Here is a 20,649-nt window from a genome sequence, read left to right as displayed (position 1 = left end):
ATCAAGTAGAGCTCTTGCCCCTGTAGCTATTGCAAAGGGGCAAGAGGGGAGACGTGATTAGCATGATGCGGTCCAGCTGCACTGGCCAGGCTCCCCTGACACACCCCAGACCATATCCCACCACAACCAGAAGATAAGATCGATCCTATACAGCTGAATCGCCATCACCAGTGTTGGTGCAATTACATTACTGTAATCACAACACTTTTTCAGTATTGCAGTAATGTAGCATGTTACTGCACTAAACTCTGTAACTACATTACAGTTACAATTATGTGGTTACTTGTGTTACAAAGGTTCTTCAGTTATCTGAACACCAGTTGGTTAAAAAGAAAATAAATAAATAAAACAGGCGTTTCTTTCTATGCACTTCCACTACAGTCAGCTGATTTCAGTTGTTTGCTGGAGGAGCAAAGCATTGGTTTGGTCTACAGGTTTTCAGAATGGAGATATGGACATTATTTGTATTTTTATTGTACAAAGAGGCAAGAGCATGATGGTGAAATAAAAACTGAATCTGCGAAAGAAACAAATGGATTATACTGCTAACATCTGCACAGACAGCATGCTTACTCAAAGCTTGGCTAGTTTTGACGTCTATGAGGACCCCAACCCATGAACCAGACCTTCAACAGGTAACAAAAGCAGTGATGAGCAGTCAGGCTGACAGCATTGCCAACATTCCTACAATGGAATCTCTACAGTGGCCCCGAGGGGCCAAAAGGACTGCAACTTAAGAAAACACCAGCAAATAGAAAAACCCAGGAAAAGCAGACAAAACACAAGTGAGGTAGGAAAAAATGAAAACTAATTAGAAAATAGAAAACAAAAACAGAATTGTTTCTAAGAACACAATGCTGAACAGCTAATAGCAAGCATGTATTATATGAATCATGTGATTTTAAATTCACATTGCCTTGAATCTTTTTCCCTCACAACACTTAATGTACTTTCTGCTTCTCTTGAGCGCGTCTCAGTGCGGTCCTTCTTAGGTTTTGTGCCAGTGCAGGGGCTGTCGGACATTTGAAGACCGCGAACGTTTAAAAGTAATAAGCTTTTATATGTGTGGATCTAGAGCAAAGTGAGTGAAAACGAGAGCTGTGTGTCAGTATCATTCATTCATCTCTCCTCACTATTTCCCCTGTTTAAGGACACAACAAGACTACATGCTTGTTTGGCCTGTGATTTTAGACAGTTGTTGGGCAGTTGCTAGGCAACGCGGTGACGTCGTGAGCACGCGAAATGAAAGTTTTGTGGAGGTGAATAGACGATGTTGTCTTGAAATGTCAGTGATAGGCTGCTGTGCTGAGGTTTTATCCATGTATAGATGCAACAAACTGGAATGTGTGAGCCAGGAGGAGCAAACAAAGAGCAGAGATTTCCTTTAACATGGGTTCAGTTCACTATCGCTGTGATAATTCGTTGTGCAGTTTTTTCAGATTTAGTATTTATTTGATGTATTTATATATTTATATTTGACATGGGTTTATCGCTATTTTTAAAATAAGGTACACATGTTATCGATAATTATTACATATTTCTAGCAATAAACAAATTACATAAGGATATTCAAGCTCGCGTTGATATTTTGGGTAAACAGGCGTGACACCCAGAAACCACGCAGCATATCGGTGTTAAGCTGAAGTCACGGTGAGTGTTATATTGCCGCAGCCTGTGCTGAGCTGCTGGCGGTGACGCGGTGTGACTTCACACGGAGGCTGGAGTAGGACGCCGCCGCTCCGCGAAGCTCACACCGACTCGTCTCGTTCTCTCAGCTGGAGTACGTCAGGCATCAGAAAGCCGGAGGGATGCAGCCAGCGGGCGCGTACGGCGCCGGGAAGGCCGGGAGCGTCTCCTTCGATCCGGTCGCCTTCTTCACGCATCCCCGCACCGTCCTCAGACTGTTTTCGTGGGTAAGCCTCCTCTGCACTGTGTGGGTATCTTCATCAATGGATAGGCCTACCTGCAGCCCCCCTCTCTGCCTCGTTCCTACTTACATCTGTCTGGTGTTTCATCCACTCACGTCTGCATTTTACATCAGTGGGCTATTTTTGCAAAAGGCTGAGTGTCTGAATTTCAGCTTTTTCAGCGCTCACATCATTTCAGCCTCTGGCACACAGGGCTGCCTCTTTGTGTCTGGATGGAGCTAATGTGAACGCTCGGGGATAATAATGCCCCCCAACCGGAACGTAACACCTCTGTTTTCTCTGTGCTGTGCTGCTGTGAGTCACCATACAACATTTCAGGAGCACAGGAGGCAATGTGCTACAGATGAGCAAAAGCAGAGCTAGTTAACAAAGCACGCCAGCCCTCCTTTCCCGTGTGTGTCCTTCATAATTCAGCTCATCATATGTCAGCTTGTCACTGTTGCTTTTCTATTTCTATCCATCCATTTTTCTTTGACCTATCCAATTAGCACCCGTTGGATGAAAGAAGACATTAAGTTGAATGATTTCACCATTAGTCTCCAAACTATGATTTGAGCCTAGTCCTGAGAAGTATTAATGACATATGAGATCTCTGTGGACCAAATGAACAGTGTAAAGCTGAATTACAATCACACAATACAAAACTGGTGTAGCTGGAACCAGTAAAGATCATCCATGACACTTCTTTGTCTAACTGAAAAGGATTTTAGGGTAGCTCCTGACATTTGGCTACAGATTCGTTAAACAAGGGTGCTTTAAAAACTAACACTGTTTTATCTACCTCTGGCAAATGATTCAATTTGTGTTTTTTAAATAAATCAAAGGAAAATTCTTAGTGATTTGAGAAACCAGTTGTCTTTAAAGGAAATCTCATTCTTATTACTTGGTATTATCTTTACTCAGTTTCTGTTTCCTTTTATATCAGAGAGTTCATTTTCTGCACGGTGTGTCAGTGTCAACTATATTAAACATGATGACATTTAAGTAACTGGCACAAGTGCTTGTTTTTGTTGTAATTTGGGCGGCATAACCCTTTTAAAGTATCATCTAATTGTGGAGAAGAATATCCTTGGTCTTTGGGCTCTCAACCGCAGGAATGCATGGCACTGGCACGCCGGTGTGAGTTAATTCTCTTCTGCATGTCAGGTAATAAACCGGCCAACACGTCTCTCCCTGCAGGTTTTCTCCATCGTGGTGTTCAGCTGCATTGTGAATGAAGGCTACATCAACATCGGCAGCGAGCGTTTGCTCTGCATCTTCAACAACAATGCCGACGCCTGTAACTTCGGTGTCACCGTGGGCGTGGCCTGTTTCCTCGGCAGCATCTTTTTTCTCATCCTGGATGCTTACTTTCCCAGCATCAGCAGCGTCAGGGACAGAAAACGTGCGGTCCTGCTGGATCTCGTCTTTTCTGGTACACAGTTATCACAGGCTGAATACCGTAACACACAACGTAGAGCTAGGTCCAGGAGCATTTGAGGTACATGTGCTAGACATCATCTTTTGGATATTTACAAAGAAGAAAATCCTTATATTTAAAATTATCTTGGCTTGCCCAATTACTTTTTACACCCCTGAATCCTAAATACAACACTTTGGTTAAACCCCTTAAATGCAAGCGGCAAGTCGATCAGTTTCAAATAGGCAAAACAAAAGTATTAAAGCCAAATCTCAAACATTTTAACAACAACATTTAAATATGAGGTATATAACATTGTATTCTTTAATCTTCTGGGAACTGCACATCTTTACTTTCAGCCAGCACTTGGCTTAGCTTAGCAGAACACTGGCAGCTAGCCTGAGTCCTGCTTGAAGACAGTAAAAGAAGTGCAATTTCAATAATACACATCAGTCTTTCTATGTAATTAAAAAAAAATTGCTTCTGTAGTAAATGAAAGAAATCTGTCAGCATGACTCTTTAGGCTTAAAATGTAAGAAATGAATGTGTAAAAATTACAGAAAAAGTTGTGGTAGCTCATTGAGTAAACTATCCTGTGACTGTAAAATAGGAGTGTTTTAGTAATTGACAGAAAGTGTCGCTTTTTTTCCTAGAAATTTCTTTAATAGATGTCAAAGAAACATGAAGATTTCTGTCATTTAACGTCCATGGTGGAGGTCTTTATCATTCATAAAAGCTATAAAACATCTGAAAATACAGTTCATATTTTCTAAAATTGTTCAGTGGGCTGGATTGGTGCTTTATTGTGGGGCCATTCTGGTCCCGGAGCCTTATGTTTGACACCCCTGTTTTAAAGGAAATTACTTTTCTTTAACAGCAGCATGAGCTTCACCTTTGTGGTGTTGAGTGAAACAGCACATAATTTAGCACACATTCAGGTTGCTGTTGGGATAAATTTTAATAGCCGGTGATTCAGTCCGTGGAGACGCATCATTAGTACACATTTTCAATCTATCCAATATACCAGGTCATGAAAAACAAAGATTAATGATTGTCCTTCCTCAGCTAACAGTTTGTGTTTATATCTAATTAGGAAATGTTAGCACACTAATAACACTCAGCTAAAACTATTGATCATATATCATGCTTACTGTGAGCACTGTGAGCAGTGCTGTACTAAACGTAGCCCATGACACCTGTTAATTCAGCGACTGAAACTTGATTTTGTATGTTTAATCCTTATCTGAAGCCTTTAGTGCAAAGAAGCTGATAAAATCAAAGGAATAAAATATATTTTTAGAATGAAAGAAAAACATGAATAGAGTATAATCTGATTAAGCTCTTTCTTTTTTTGCCTTTTACAATTTGCTTCATAATCAAGTCAGAAAAACAACAGAGAGCAGAATCTCTCTTTAACATGAAAGGAGACAAAATTCATCTTTTCTGGTTCTCAAATAGACTGGAGACACTTTTTTCTGTAAAAAATAGAACTGAGAAATGTGGTAATTATGAAGTGACCCTGCATCTAAAAGTCCTGTTTTCCTCTCCTCAAAGGTCTGGCCTGCTTCCTGTGGTTTGTCGGCTTCTGTTTTCTGGCCAATCAGTGGCAGGCGACCTCTCCGGAAGAGCTGCCGTTGGCGCAGGGCTCCGACGCAGCCAGAGCCACCATCGCATTCTGCTTCTTTTCCATCCTCTCCTGGGTGTGTATGCTTACACCTGCCGATTCACACTGCCCTCTTTGTCTTTTGCACGCCTGTGAGCATGTGGTTATCATCATCATCATCTGATATTTGATCACCTGCATGCTCGCGTGTGTGTTTTCAGGGTTATCAGTGTCTGCTGACCATGAACACATTTAAGAGCGTTTCCTTCATGGAGGTCGAGAAGCTGCTGCCCACGACCCCCCCGGCACTCTCTCAAGTCTAACGCTGCCGCACACACTTGGTTGACCTGGGCAGCTTCCAGGCGTCGGTGCTTGTTTGACCGTGTGTGTGTTTGTGTGGTTTTGCTGACAAAGCATCTCACTGCTGAGAACTGCATTGCAAGAAGATATTTCAACTGAGACAGTTAGCTCATTTATTATCCCCTGGTGACTCAGTAGAGCCTGTTAAAACTAGCTTAACACCAACCTATAGCAGCCATTCATCTCACTGTCATCGGATAAGCTCTAATTGTGTCAAGGAAGTACGGCATGGTTTCACTTTTTTAGTCTGTCAAGTCATTTTTTAACCATTAAGTTGAGAAGGGCTCAATTGTTCCCCTGCAGAGGGTTAGTAGCATGTGGCAAACGATCATATTAAAGGTTCGGTCGTCTTCAGGCTGTAGCTCCTCTCTGGAGGGCGTTACTCATTAAACATGATTAGCGAGTGACACCTCGTAGTTGTTTGGGCTTCAAGGCTGTCATATTTTTGACAGGAAGCTTGTGTTTGAAAGCAGTTAAATCTGCATATAACCTTGTGTCGAACCAAAGAGGGTCTGTGTGAGATGATGATAAACAGCCTAGTGTCTCGCTTAAGTCACAGGTCCTTGAGTTTGAGGTTTTATCAGATGCACAGTAGTGTATAACAGTACAAAGAAGGATTTCAGTACTTTGAATTGTTCTTTTAGCAGCAGCTGGGATGGACTGCGCTCCCACTGTGACACTAAACTGGGGAAACTGGGATGAATTTTCCATTTTGTTATCCTAGTGTAGAGCCAGTGTGGGTGTGAGAACTTGGCACCTGGTATTTCATCTGTCATTAAAATGAAACCTGAGGCATTCTGAGAAGGTAGGCACAGTGTGAGTGACAGGGAGCCTAACACTGCTATAATTAAATGCATGTTTTATGCCCAGTTTCAGTGTGATAGTAGACACTCAGGTTTAATAAAAACAAATAAATATAATCTTACAATAATGATCGCAGCGCATTTATGTCTATGTGTCTGCATGTTTGCATTCGTTTCAGTTTTCCTGTTCAACATATGTTGCCCGTACTTAACGCTCACGGTTTCCTTGCATCTTCCAAATTTGTACCTACGACAGAATTTTTTCCGACTCACCACTAAAGACACTAAGTAGATATAATTTAAAAAATAGCCCAGGCTTTAAGTAGTTAACATAGAACTTATTTTCCTCTGTAAAACCATTAATGCAGCGGTCCCATTCTGTCAAATGAGCCTTATAGCGTCCATAAACTCTATGAATAAGAGCAGCTTTTAGTTTAAAGAGTTTAGCATTATATCTGTCATCATCTCGGATTTATGAGACTTCAGAATCAACCATATTTCTATGAGAAGGTGGATTGCTGAGGTATCAGGTAATGTTAGCCAGCCTAGTCAGCAAGTTGCATACATAGACTTCGGAGGTGTGTCACACAGTCACAGATACTTGCTAAATGGTGTTAAGTAACATGCAAATAAAATACCTGAATGTCACTCACCACAGACGAGCACAGACTAAATATGGCCTGATTCACACATAATTTCAAGCCTTCATGCGACTTAAATGGGTGATTGAAAAAAAAAAATCTCTATCACTGTTATTGTGATGTTATTTAGGGGGTAAATTGGCTATGGAGACCAAAACATAGTATAGCAGGCTGTAAACATGTTTATTTCTGATGTAAAGTTGGGCATTTTAACATGAGTGTCTCACTCTGGGAGCGAGCTTCGAGTGGCCACTCGAGGAACTGCAGTTTTATTTTTCAGCTCTGCAGGTTTTTGTATTGTTACATTGTGCTGTTGTTTCATTGAAGACTCGAAACTGCATAATGGAAAAGCACAATACTTAATCCCAAGTGGTGTAAACCTTCTTCACGCTACACCTTCGTGCTTCTTCTGTCCATTTTTTGTCACTGCATCTTTAACCAACCCGTGCACATCTGCAGGCTTCTCTAAAAACAGAGTGTTACTCAGTGTGTGATTAACAGTGTTAATCATTAACATGTGTGTGTCTGCGTGTGTGTTACTAACAGGCTGTGCTGACGCTGAGTGCGCTGAGACGCTTCTTAACCGGCAGTAACTCAAACTTATTCACCTGGCAACACCTGGATCCCGTCCCTAGCAACACTCGAGCTACACCATACCCTATTGCCAATGGCGCTACCATAGTTACCACAAATCCCTATCAAGCTCCGCCCTTCACTGAAACCCTGGACCCCCAGAAGCTCACACAGCAGAGACCCTTGGCTCCTGCCTTCTAGAGACACACACTCAGGGAGAGAAGGACGAGATGTACACGACATGGACAACTTCCTGCCTCACTGTTGAGCGGTTTCTCCGTCCTCTCCTGGGATTGGCAGGATTTTGGGTCATGTGAAGCGTGATATGTTATCACCATGGCAACTGCTGGCTCAGCTTAGTTATTTGTAACTGTCTGTGTCAAGAATTCTGTCTTCTGCTCATGCACACACACAGATACCGGCGCACGCAAACACAGCTGTACTCCCTCACACCTGGAAACAGATGCACACACACACACACACACACACACACAAACACACACCTGGAAACACATGTACATACACCTGGAAGAACACACGCTCACGCCTTGACTGCATGTTCATATGGTGAAGTGCAGATTAACATAGATGTAGATGCAGTGATGATGCTCCATCTGCCTTATTAACAGATAACTTAGCGAACGAAACATGGAGGACAGGGAAGCTGTGTAGCTATCTATTTCTGTTTGTCCTCAGTCAGCCTGGCCAATCACAAGCTGCCCTGCTGACACGTGAGCTCCCATTGGCTGAACGTCAAACAGAGGGTCCGTTTGACCAATAGATTGTGAGCAAAAAGAGTGAGGCCAGGCAGACCTTGCAGAAAATGCTACATTTTCTTAGCAGGGGAATAAAGGCAGGACTGCTTAATGCATTTTGTATGCTATAGTGTTTTAGTGTGAAATATTCATGTGATTCAATATTTTATTGTGATATGCTGAAGTGGTATTTGAAAATAAAATATATCCACTACCACCACCAGAGTCTGCCTTTGTTTCCATTATCTTTAAATAACTTATTTGCTTCCTGCAATATGATAACACATTTTTTTGAAAATAATCATGTGTTGCGAAAAAGATCTGGGGACGTGTTAGCATACTAATCACCATTTGCTGGAAGAAGGCCATAGAGTGGTTGAATTCATTAGTGGCAGCAGGCAGCTGCTGTGTGTTATCTTTATTTTTAGATTAGGAGGCACGTGTTGAAGACTGCGAATGTTTCCGCTTCTGTTTCTTTTTTCCATCTTGACACATGAGGAAAGGACAGAATTAGAAGAAAGGTTATTGAGTCAGATAAAAGTCAGACAGGAAGTGGTTTTATTCCAGCACTGTCCAATCAACTCCTCTCTTTGTATCATTCCCCGCTTCCATTAATATGCAGGAACATTAAACGGCTTTATGAACATTTGCATCATCCACCATCATCATCAATCGTTACAACTGGCACCCCTCATCATCCATCCTCGTCATCACCAGCAGATAAATTGACATTCAAAAGTGTAGAAATTCACCTTTGTAATTCTCCTACCACCCACTGTGTTAATAAAATAGATTCTTGACCTTTTCTACAAAGTTTTACGCATTGTTATGTCACCTGAATAAGCCCTTCTTTTTTATCTGCGTCTGTCTGAATCACCTCTTCAAATTTAAGGGGCCAGCAGAGGGCACTCTAACTCCGCAGAGCTCTGATCGCACCACACTCAGCTGTGTCTGAACTACCTCTACCCTGAGAATACTAAGACGGAGGGGGGGTTGTGAGAAAACGGAGCTGACTGAATGTTTTGAGTGGGTGGGATCAGGGGGAAAGCGAGGTAGAAACTACTAAGGCCTAGGTCACACTACATGATTTTAACTTAAAGGTTCAAAGAGCGGATTGATTTTTCAGGCTGTCAGGGTTGGGTGCATACAGGCCAAAAATCAACAAGACATCAAGGTTTTCTCAGGCCATGAGCAATCAAGCGACACCCAGAAGTTTACTGTAGGCCGTGATGAATGAAGAAAAAAACCCTCCAAAAACCAAAAAACTGAAGATGAATCATATTGAAAATCAAAAACTATCTTTAATATAAAATTTCCTATTATGATATATCCAACAAGCTGCTGTACAGGATTCATTATTACTGTTTTGGAGGTATAAGTCTCTTATAAAATGGCATTGTGCCTGCACCATTCACATACTGTAGGTGTTCAGTTACAAATTTTTATTATGTTTTATTACGTTTTGTAATTCTACTGCTTAAAACCACATTTGTAAACATAAACTGTAATTTCTGCACCAGAGAGAACAAAGTGGGGGGAAATTCTATTCAAGTACCGGTTTGCAAATTAGGAAAATCATCAGATCTTATTAACTGAATGAGAGCTGAAACAGCTTGTTGATCAAAGGGTTAGTCAAAAGAAAACAGTTGGCAACTCTTGATATTGATAACTGACGGATACATTTTCAAGCAACAATGCTGCGAGGGGTTCTGCTAACTCATCTGATTTGTTAGTTTTACAGCTTTTTCTTACTTACTAAGACGTTACTCCTAGCCTGCTGTACCACACCATGGTAAGGTGGTTAAGTCGAGGAGTTAGGGTGATACTAAGACTGAGACATATTGTTGAAATCACTTATTTTCTTTAGGATTATTCATCATCTGTCCTGTAAATAGATGGTTTCATACATGCGACTCTATTTAGAATGTATGTCTTTACATTGAAACAAAAGAGGAACATTTTGAGGTGTTTTTCTTTTATATTGTTCAATGATTTTACTATTTCATTAAGATCAAACTGGGTTGTGTGTAGCCTAAGAAATTAAATGACTTTGACCCTCTTGATCCAAAATCATAATAAACTGACAACCTGCTGTTTGGTCTTTTTTGTCAGGGTAAAGAAATCTCAGAACAGCCTACTCTGTTCACCTGGATGCTGCATTTTCAGTGGGAAAAACATTTAATCGCTCATTCTATTGACAACTTCAGTCATTTGACATTCAAAAATGTGGAAATTCAACAGTCTTCAGTCACTTGGATGGCTGAAAAAGTCATTTATCCCATTAAAAAAAGCTGCAACCAGATGAACAGAATCGAGTGTCTGGGGTTTGGTATTTTCACAGAGAAAAAAAATGTGATTAGACGTTACCGTGATCCAGTTATGTTGTGTGGACTAACAGGTAGTTGCAGCCCCAGCTGTGTGGTCTCTTTGTGTAAAACAGCAGACCAGTCACTAACTTAACCTGCAGTGCACCTTCAGAGTTGTTTTGTACTCTGACCTGGGCTTGAGGTGCGAGGAAAAGGATGAGCGAGTGGAGCAAGCAAGGGGGAGGGTTAGTGTTTGAGTAATATAGCTGCAAAGTGACTCTATGAGTGAACTAAAGCTAGAACTATGAGAGAAGAAAAGGAAACTTCTTCTTGTGTGCATCTCGTGTGCATACGGCACAAAAGGGGTCCAAGTCTTTGAACACATACACACTCAGTACACACACAGTCTGAGTCCTGCTCACACAACCTATGAAAACCTTGTGAGTGCAAGAGGCGAGGGGCGGGACAGGAGACGGGTATAATCCTGTTTCTGGCCGCGGCTCCCGTCCCTCTCGTGCACTAAAGCAGCACATTCGGCTCCTCCACTTCAAAGAATGACCAATCCCATCACTGGGTTTGTTTAGTCTTCCACAGAACTTCCCTCCGGCAGATTAGGAGAGAGGCTTGTGGCGTCAAAAGACAAAGTCCGCCTCCTCAGCTCAGCGCTGCTGTCAGTTAGTTGGGTTGTGACTGGAACTGGCTCCTCCCCGGGCGGCGGGCTCATTCGCTGCTTCCTGTTCCTGCCCGAAACTGGGGACACCGAATGGCTGAGGCGGCTCCTGTGCTCCCCAGGACTCGGGGTGAGGTGTCTACTTTTGTGCGGGGAGCTGGTAGGTTGCGTGTGAGAGTGAACAGAACTGTTAATACAGCTGACCTCTGCGTCAGCGTCATCTGGCTGCGGGGCGGGGTCTGAGCCAGGAACGGGGCTGGCTGCTCTGGAGTCACAGAGTGGAACTGATACCTTCAAACTCTTCTCAAAATCTGCTTCTGGCTGAGAGCCACAGGCTGTCTGCTCAGGTACGTGTTCTTGTGCAGCGGTATCGCTGTGGCTCCGGCTGTGGCTCCTGCATGAGATGACCCTCTGCGAGTGCGCATATTTCACTGTGTGAACGCTGGACGACCGTTGCCGTGGTGGGGTGGAGGAGGCTGCGGGAACAGTGAGTCGGGGCTCCGCCAGATCATCAGCTGAACTCTGATCCAGAGAGTCGAGGCGCACGGCCTCCTGCGGACACAGCACATTCACAAACACTATGAGATAGCCAATCGCAGACTGTTGTAAAGTGCGTGTAGGCTTGTGTGCTGCAGATCACCCTGGAGCAAAAGATGGAATACTAAAAAATACATTTAGATAATTTTTTGTTCCTTACAAACACAAAAAGGCACCAAAATTGATTATAAGCAACTACCACCCACTTCAAACTTTGCAGACGTTGCTGTTGCGATATTAGATTTTTTGGAGGGATGCACTCTATCCTCTCAGCTTGTCTTTACATTCTTTGATTCCGATTCATTCCCATAAAATTAAAAATCACCATCTAAATCCTTGAATCTCACCTGGCTTATTTAATTGATTCAAAGGGAAACTGTTAAACTTGTAGAACTAAACTAATATAACTGTCTTCCTCTCCTCACCCCCAGCAGATATGTTATTATAGGGTCTTTACCTTACAACATAAAGCAGCTTGAGGCGACTGCTGTTGTGATTTAATACTTTATCAATAAAACTGAACTAAACTGAGCTGAAAAAGGTTTGCAGTGTGTTTGTGTTCAGCTATCATTGTCATAAAAACACACCTGTCTCCTTAACTGTCTGCTTGCAGTGCGGAAGGATGCTGGTCTCCTCGTGGCTGAACTGTCAGGGACGTAGGAGGGGCTCAACTTGTTTCTGTCTAAACTGTCTTCGGGACTGAGCCAGTAAGAAGGACGCCTGCCGCCGCCGCTGTGCGTGGGGCTCAGTCTGAGCGACGGATGCCTGTCTATGCTGTGGCTGGACATGAGCTTCGGCCGCTCAGCGCTGGGATCTGGATTCACCCTGTATCCGTCCATACTGTGAGCAGAGCTGAGTCTGTGTCTGTTGATGCGATGCGCTGGGCTGAATCTATATCCATCTATACTGTGAGCCGAGTTCAGTCTATGTCTCTTGGCTCTGTGAGTGGGGCTAAACCTGTATCCTTCTACGCTGTTGGCTGAGCCGAGTCTGTGTGAGGAGTGCCTGTCGATGCTGTGAGATGTGCTGAGGCAGATCATTGGCCTTGAGCTGCGTCCAGACCCCAGTGAAGCGTGACTGATGGCTGGCAGAGCTCCTGGAACCTGCAGCAGGGAGCCGCCTCCACTGGAGCCCAGAGATGACATGGAGCCTACAGAAAGTAACGTGGATTATGAAGATGACAGCTAGAACAAAAAAAAGCAAGACTTTAACTGTTAGATGCATTTTTTTTTTTAAAGAGTTGTTTCACCTCACAGCCACACACGTTTTCACAACTCAGGAGATGAAAAAACTGTTTTGAGACCAAGTCACGATTCAGTTTCACCTCAACTTTATCTCATTGGCAATTTTAGTTAACATGACTTCCAGTGGAGAACTCTATATTCAGCTCACTTGGTGCAATAAACTTCCACTGTTAAAAAATACACTTTAACATGACAAGACTGAAAATAACTTCCAGGTAATGCTACAGGCACACTCCAAATCTAGAACTACTTGATTTCTTGTTTTAATCTATGATAAACCTTTTACTTACAGCATATTGTTAAACGTCTGCGAGAGAACACTGAGTGGAAACAACCCGAATTACGGTGTGTGCGATTGAGATTTGGTTGGTTTTATATTGGATGACCCAACATTTTCTGTTGTTTTTTATTTGTTCGTGGGATACCTGGCTGTTCCAGGATTTGTTACAATCCAAATATAAACTAAAGATGGGAAAGATGTGGCAGGCGTATAGTTCTATCAATTCCATTTAAATCCATAACAAATATCTCCTTCCTTAAGGCCTTTGATAACATTGCCTTACCTTGTGCAAACTTCACAGCTCTGCTGCCTTCTAAGCTATTTATGGAAGCAATAATCTTTACAGGAGTCATTTAGTTGTTATAGGACAGTAAAAAACAGTTCCTTAATTCGATTGGCTATAAACAGCCAAATTACCTGAGAAGCTGTAGCCGGAGAATGCCTCGTGGCCAATGAGCGGATAAGGAGAGCATCTGAGCGGCTGAGGATGGCTGTCGCTGGGGAGGGAGAGCATGCGTCCCATGCTCAGTAGGTTGCCATGGGAACACTCTTCATCCTCAACTTGCACCTGGCACATGACATCACCAACACTGTTACTCTCACTGTCATCTCTACCCTCCTAGCTTACACGCATGCAGAAATACAAGCAGGCACCTGTGCAGGTGCATCCAGCTCTAAGTCCCCGCCCACAGACGCGGTGCTGAGCCGTCGACTGGCCTCCTCCCGCTCCCTCCTCTCCTCCCTCTCCCTCCTCTCCTCCATCTCCTCCAGCTGTGCCTCCTTGTTGCTCTCCTCCAGGTGCTTCATCAGAACGGCCACGACCACGTTGACAAGCACAAACTGAGCCGTGAGGACGAAGGTGACGAAGTAAACGGGCGAGATCAAGGGCAGGTAGGTGAGGCAGTGGCGATCCTGCGGGCGACACTCGCGCAGTGTGTCCTGGATGATGAAGGAAGGGAAGAGGAGACGATAAAGGATCAAGAAGCAATAACCTGATGATAAATGAAGGGATTAGGGTGATATATTAATGCGCTCTGCTGTACTTCCTCTCATCTCCTACAGGGGGAGATGTTGATCTGAGCCCAAAAAGACCTTGAGCCTGTCACAGAAGAGTAATACACTCTCCTGACCCTCGAATGTCATCAGCTCTTAGTCTGTCATAAAAAAACAGTGATCTGCTCTCTGCTTAATGCAGCGGCTGTCTCATAACCTATGCATTGAGACACACACGTGTGCGCAGACACAAACATGCACTCAGTCGTCCATCCATCTTCTTAAAAACCCCCTCAGAGGAGAGGAAAGGAAGAGTAACAACCTTCATGATCCCATTCCAGTTGTCCCCGGTGGACACCCTGAAGAGCGTGAGGAAAGCCATGCCAAAGTTGTCAAAGGTAGCGTGGCGACTGAGACCCTCGCACGGGTTCTCGTCTGAGCACTCTGAAAGAGGATGAAAGGAATATTAGATCTGGTAAGTGTGGGAGACGAAGGCAAGGGGGGAGAAGAAAGAGAACTGCGCGCAGATTAGATCACTGATTAGGTTGCTGATTCTAAATTGGCATTAATTAATGTATGTAACTCAGCAAAATTTATGCTTGTTTATGTAATCCACACATAAATCACCCGTCGGTCGCACCCGCTTGCACGCATGCACAGGCTCACATGCACACTCTTGCACATACATGCACGCACACACTAACCCAGTTTTCCAAAGAGCTCAACTCCCAGAGCTGCATAGATGAAGAACAGCAACATGAAGAGCAGACCCAGATTCCCCACCTAGACGGACACATTACACGCACAAACAGATATATAGAGTGTATGATACACCAAAAAATAGACATGTACAGTATACACTGAAAAAGAGAGAGAGGGAGACGCCAACAGATAGGAAGAGCCCAAAGACAGAGACCGCTGAGCCTTACTGCACTGACGTTTACTACTCCTTAAAAACTAACGGGATCCATCATGGTACCTGGAGTGGAATAACACCTTACTTTTTAGGGCTTGAGAAACAAGTGAGTTTTTGGCGCCTGGACCCAGCCCTGATGAGTCACAAACACGCTTGTCACCGAGTCCTGGCTTGCCTCTCGTCATGGTAGGAGGCATGGTGATGTCTAATTAGATAAAAGGTGCATCCACCGATGAAGCGAACTGGAAACAAGCGCATCGGACGGCGCCGCAAAGACGTGGGGTTGATCCCCTGCAGTGACGTGTCACTTCAAAGACACACAAATACTACCCAAATGGGAAGGCAGTGGAGGATCGTGGGTATTTTCTTTATAGCTGAGATTTCCGCTGGTTTGTTTGAATATATGCAAAGACGAGCACGGCACCTGGGGTTTGTCGTTTAAAATGAACATGGTTAAGCTGGAGGTCAAAAGCATTACCACACCTTATAAATGTGTACTTGCATACATGTTTCCGCTTGTCTAATGTGCACCACCGCCCCCTCCCTCACCGTTTCTCCCTTGTTTCTTGTGGGGTCCCCCGAGGAAGGTTGGTTGATCCTCCCCAAAGCCTTCCCACATTATATTCAAAGAAGGCACACGGGGAAGGCGGCAGCTCTGTGATGCTATACTTAGGCACAGGAGCGCTTTGACTTAATGGTAACATGCTCACAGATACAATGCTAATGTGCAGATCTCTAGTAGTGCGCACCATAATTATGATGTTATGCCCACGCTTGTTAGCGTGCTAATATTTGTTAATTAGAAGTTAACACACAAGTAGAGCTGAGGCTGATGGGGATGTTTCTGAGTCATTGCTCAGGTGAATGACTGGGTTTTATACTAATTGCAGAATGTTGGCTGCTCCTTCCAAATGCTAAAATGTCCTTGGGTAAGAGAGTGAACCCAAAGTTCACAGAGTCCCCAGTTGCACGAATTAATGACAGAGACATTGTTAAAGTGCTCTGAAGATCTGCTAAGGTTAAAAAGTGCTGTAAAAGTGCAGACCATATTCTACTAGTATATCAGGTAAAACCTGACACTAGCATGTTAACCATTAAAAGGTTAACATATGAGAGTGTTCAGCCACAGAGGAACATAAACAGTGCCGCTAAACTTCACTACAATCCAGCCACATCATGAAGAAATTTAAATGAAAGCTACAAACATCAGCTGTCAGCTGGAAAGCTAAATTCATTTGGCCTCATCGTGAATATTTGCTAAACATTTTATGATAATCTATTTAATAGTTGGAATATTTTAATCTGGACCAAAATGGTGAACTAATGTTGCCGCTCCCACATCTAAGACACATTTTCTTTTCTTTTTACCTTTTTACTATAAATGGTAAATGGACTTGTTCTTATAAAGTCCTTTTCTACTCTATTGGAGCACTCAAAGCACTTCATACACCTTGCCTCAATCATGCAAGAAAATTTTCCCTTGCTTTTTCTATATACATGCTTTCTGTCTAACATTCACACACAGTCATACTGCGATGGATGCATCGTAGAGCAACTTGGAGTTAGTATCTTGCCCAAAGATCTTTGGTATGCAGACTGGAGCAGCCAGGGGTCGAACCACAAACCTTCCAATTAGTAGTTGACCCGATAACTTGATGTAGCAATTTAGTGATAGGTAGGTGCTAGATGTTGGATTTCAACCTTGTTTAGGCCTTTTTTCCTTAGTAGACGCCTATTGTGGCTAACCCTTGTTTTTCTTTTCTGAACTGAGAGGTTTTTTCCGGCCTGTTTCCAGAACAAAATAGCTGGGTGTGTATTAGACATTACTGAGGGTTATCTCTGCCTACACAGGTTACTATGGCTACTCTAATGGTCATTTAACCCAGCGTTATTGATATATACTTGTCAAAACTCATTAGGGGCACAGATGAGGTCTTCAAATGTCTTTATGGGGGAAAAGTTAATGCATTTATGTGGCAAAAAATATGACTAGCTTTGTGGATAGGTCAAACTGGCTGAGAAGTCTTAGCTCAGCTTTTTTTTCTGTGCGTGATATTCTAATATTTTTAACTGTTTCCTCTGTGTTAGCCAGTGTTTTAGACAGCCAAGGTATCAACATCAGCTCTTAACTGGAAAAAGCTAGACAGGGCCATCCGTAGTTAGCACTAATTAACAGGTATCTGTGACTGTGTTGCACCCATGGAGTCTTGCTAATCAAGCTAGCTGCTAACTTAGCACAGCAGCCTTTCATTTAAATTTCATAACTTCTGGCTTCAAAAGGAGAGTCTGCAGACCCCCGGTGGCGTCACAGTGGCTACATCCATCTCCCTTCTATTACCCCCCAACCAGCCGCCCCTTCCTGAGACGGGTTTTGACGGAGATTCCTTCCTGTCAAAAGGGAGTTTTTCCCTCCCAGTGTCGCCAAGTGCTTGGTCATAGGGGGTTGTTTGATTGGGGTTTACCTTACAATATAAAGCACCTTGAGGTAGTGGTCCAGGCTGTCAGTATTAGCCTATTGTAGGGGACATAATCACAGGCTTGAAAAAAAAAAATCACACAGGAAAGGAGCTCAGGAGGTAATCAGAAGGTTGGCGATGTGATTGGTGGTTGGTGGTGCAAATATGAATGGGTGTGTGAATGAAGCTTATAGTAAGAAAGTGGTTTGAGTGCTTAAATACAGTGGAAAAGTGTGATATATCTACCAGTGTATTTGCCTGGTAAAATCTGCTTGAATGCAGCTTTTGTCTGCAGAGTTTTTGTGCCTCAAAGAAAAGAAAGCTTTTTAGATTGGATCTTTGGATGTTCTGCTTTATTCGTCAGCAAGCAGCAAAACAATCATCCCAAAGCCAAGCTGTTTCATAACATGCCATAAAGTCAGGATTTAACTGATGAGTTTAAGGATCAGCAGGTACCCTTTATCTGAATCTGAGTATGTCTTCTTCTTTGTTTAGTGATTATTAGGTGTCGCTGGTATAGCACTGCTTGGGAGGAATAAGTGATAAATCATGGGAGAGGCAGTCAGTGCCAGGCCTCGTAAATTGCTAAATAAAACAAGCCATCTGCTTTTCATCAGATCTGGACACCAGGCAGGCATTTAAAAAGACATGTTTAACTGTACAAGCACAATAGATGCTTCTTACCTGAGGCAGAGCCTGCATCACCGTGTCCAACAGAGCTCTCATCCCTGTCGCCATCTTTAACAGCTTCAGCACTGAAATATCGCAACATGTCAGCTCTTATCAGCCTCACGCCGTCGTGTTTGTTTTTTTTGTGTGTTTGTCTCTCCGTGTGCTTACCTCGTGTTATCCTGAGGACCCTCATTATCCGTATAATTGTGGGGTTGATGGGCAGGGAAGCACTCAGGTCTATTTCCTCCAGTGTGATACCCATGATGGACAGCAACACGATGGCGAGGTCCAGCTGGTTCCATCTTGACACACACATGGACAAAAACAATATTAGCTTCTGAAGGGATGCTTTTTGAGAGCCTCCGTCTCCATGCGCGACTGGGGATACCTCTCTTTGAAAAAGCGCCGAAGACCAAACGCGATGAGTTTCAGAATGGCCTCGATGACGAAAACCAGCGTGAACACATAATTGCAGTACTTCAGTATCTCCTCGAGGTACTGCAGGACACACAGATACACACTTCTACAATACCACTGCATTGTGCTTCATTACTATGGTTTTAGGACAGGTGGAGGAAGGTGTTGCCATGGTTACCCGAGGTTGGTTGTAGTGCTCCATGCTCATGGTGAGGAGGTTTGTGAAGATGATGATGGTTATGAAGAGATCCAGGTAGTGGCTGGTGCACACGGTGTGGATGCTTCGACGTAACGGGGAGTAGTCGGCGTAATACGGCTTCTCAAGGGCCCCTGCACACACACACAGATACAAACACAGACACACACACACACACTGAGAGTCATTAAAATGCTTCTGAAAGAAAAATATGATATTGGCTATGAGGTCACTGGTGAAGCGTGTGCCAAGTGGCACTCTGGTGTGTGCGTGCGTGTGTGTGCACAGACTAAAAGTGCCACCTCAGGAATTCAGTCCTATCCATCATGCACACACACTCTCCACGGCACCTCAAGGTGTCTTTGAGCAGAAACCCTCGCTGTCTGCTGCCAGACAGTTAACTGACTAAGAGGAGAGCACTACTAGAGATTACACTGCAGAGAGAGCGTACAGAGAGAGAGACAGAAATCTAGCAAGAGAAAGACAATGTGTGTGTATGTAGGGGTGTTGACTATGCGTGTGTGCACACCTATGCAAAATGACCAGAACTATGTAGACACATTCCCTGACAAGGGAATATTTGATACAATTTTAAGAATATTTAATGCCTCAGCAGAAAATTTAGACAACAGCAGGCTCCAACTGATACACCTCTTTAACTGCTCGTTAACAAAACTATCCACTCAGCCAGTGACATCACAATAACTCAGGCAAGTAGACAAGGTCAAGATAACCTGCTGAAGTTTGCTTGTTTGAGCAAAGGAACGCAGAAGAGCATCTCTGAATGTGCTTGAAGCGGATGGTCTACAGGAGCAGAAGGCCTTCACAATCATCAGATCTCAGTCCAACAGAGCACCTTTGGGATGTGGTGGAACAAATATGGAGCACTGTGTGATGCTTTCATGTCAATGTGGACCAAAATCTTGCTGCGCCTTGTTAAATCGATGCAATGAAGAACTAAACCAGTTCTGGAGGCAAATGCGGGTCCTAGCACACTGTACCTAATAAATTGGCCAGTGAGTGTATAATAGGTCCATGTACTAAGGCAGATCCATAAAGAAATAGCTCCATTAGTTTGGTTGGAGCACTTTTGACTGGCTGATGCAGTGACGCTGGGTTTACTGCCAGCATCAGCGCCAACATTTTCTTTCAGTTCTCCAGCAGGCATGTTTCCCTTGTTGTTTAAAGCAGGAGCATTTTTTTTTTGTTGTATTTTGTACCTTTTCCCTCTGCACCCGTTTCTTCTGCTTCAGACTCCAAAGGAGAAGTGACATAAACAAACTAAAACTAGATTTGCTTTGAAAAGTGAGGAAAAGAAAAGAATGAGGAATAATAATAAGTCAAGGTTAGTCGTCAACACATGCTGGCTTTTATGAAATTTAATGCTGAGAAGTAAAATGCTCTAACACCGACAGACCTGATGAGATAGTAGAGCAGAGAAAAGAGACACTCATAAACCACAAATGACATGTCCTACTTTCAGCGCACACTGACGCACCAGTTCGAATGGAAGCTGATCGTTCCGGACACTGGGAATAATGTGCTCGTGTACAGGCGTCGGCAGACCTGGGCCCAGAATGTTTTATGAATAGCTCCTCCAAAAGAAAACATAATCGTGCCTTAAAGCTGGAAAATAACGGATATTGCTCATCAAGCACATGAAAAATGTTCAACTCTGTTTGGGTTGTTCTCTGTTCTCTCTCTTTGTGTGTGTGTGTTTGTGTGTGTGTGTGTGTGTGAGTGTGAGTGTGAGAGAGAGAGAGAGAGAGAGAGAGAGAGAGAGAGAGAGAGAGAGAGAGCGCACGAGTTACAGGACTTGTCTTTGCTGGCATCTGCTGGTCGCTAGGCTAGGGATGTATGAACATTTTTCAAAGGAAAAGGAGATGGAAGCTAACGGGCG

General features: G+C 43.5%; 2 protein-coding genes across 2 annotated transcripts in view; one reads left to right on the top strand and one right to left on the bottom strand.

Annotated features, from left to right (window-relative positions):
- The first annotated feature begins 1,660 nt into the window (after window positions 1-1,660).
- On the top strand, window positions 1,661-8,275 carry LOC134628495 (synaptogyrin-3-like). The gene is made up of 4 exons (XM_063475184.1): window positions 1,661-1,913; window positions 3,108-3,342; window positions 4,882-5,027; window positions 7,281-8,275. The coding sequence occupies exons 1-4, from the start codon at window positions 1,809-1,811 to the stop codon at window positions 7,506-7,508; spliced, it is 714 nt and encodes a 237-aa protein (XP_063331254.1). The 5' UTR covers window positions 1,661-1,808; the 3' UTR covers window positions 7,509-8,275.
- A 348-nt stretch (window positions 8,276-8,623) lies between these two features.
- The window catches only part of LOC134629051 (voltage-dependent T-type calcium channel subunit alpha-1H-like), a 48,986-nt gene continuing 36,960 nt past the window's right edge, over window positions 8,624-20,649 (bottom strand). Inside the window, exons 24-33 of the mRNA XM_063475956.2 lie at window positions 18,732-18,883; window positions 18,525-18,634; window positions 18,305-18,438; window positions 18,149-18,219; window positions 14,797-14,875; window positions 14,415-14,536; window positions 13,754-14,038; window positions 13,517-13,667; window positions 12,163-12,725; window positions 8,624-11,590 (exon numbers count right to left, since the gene is read on the bottom strand). Of these exons, the coding sequence (XP_063332026.2) occupies window positions 10,949-11,590; window positions 12,163-12,725; window positions 13,517-13,667; window positions 13,754-14,038; window positions 14,415-14,536; window positions 14,797-14,875; window positions 18,149-18,219; window positions 18,305-18,438; window positions 18,525-18,634; window positions 18,732-18,883 (2,309 nt within the window). The 3' untranslated portion in view covers window positions 8,624-10,948. The remainder of the gene's footprint in view (window positions 11,591-12,162; window positions 12,726-13,516; window positions 13,668-13,753; window positions 14,039-14,414; window positions 14,537-14,796; window positions 14,876-18,148; window positions 18,220-18,304; window positions 18,439-18,524; window positions 18,635-18,731; window positions 18,884-20,649) is intronic.

The sequence above is a fragment of the Pelmatolapia mariae genome, linkage group LG6 (assembly GCF_036321145.2).
Source record: "Pelmatolapia mariae isolate MD_Pm_ZW linkage group LG6, Pm_UMD_F_2, whole genome shotgun sequence".
In the NCBI taxonomy this organism is placed as follows: Eukaryota; Metazoa; Chordata; class Actinopteri; order Cichliformes; family Cichlidae; genus Pelmatolapia; species Pelmatolapia mariae.
Note: the sequence above shows the minus strand (reverse complement) of the source record. Positions and strands in the feature narration are given on the sequence as shown.

What these genes read in the sequence shown, in the direction of transcription:
- LOC134628495 (XM_063475184.1), top strand. Translation starts at nt 1,809, where the DNA reads ATGCAGCCAGCGGGCGCGTACGGCGCCGGGAAGGCCGGGAGCGTCTCC. An exon ending in GCTGGATCTCGTCTTTTCTG is followed by an intron (nt 3,343 to 4,881) that starts GTACACAGTTAT and finishes CTCTCCTCAAAG; the next exon opens with GTCTGGCCTGCTTCCTGTGG. An exon ending in TCTTTTCCATCCTCTCCTGG is followed by an intron (nt 5,028 to 7,280) that starts GTGTGTATGCTT and finishes TGTTACTAACAG; the next exon opens with GCTGTGCTGACGCTGAGTGC.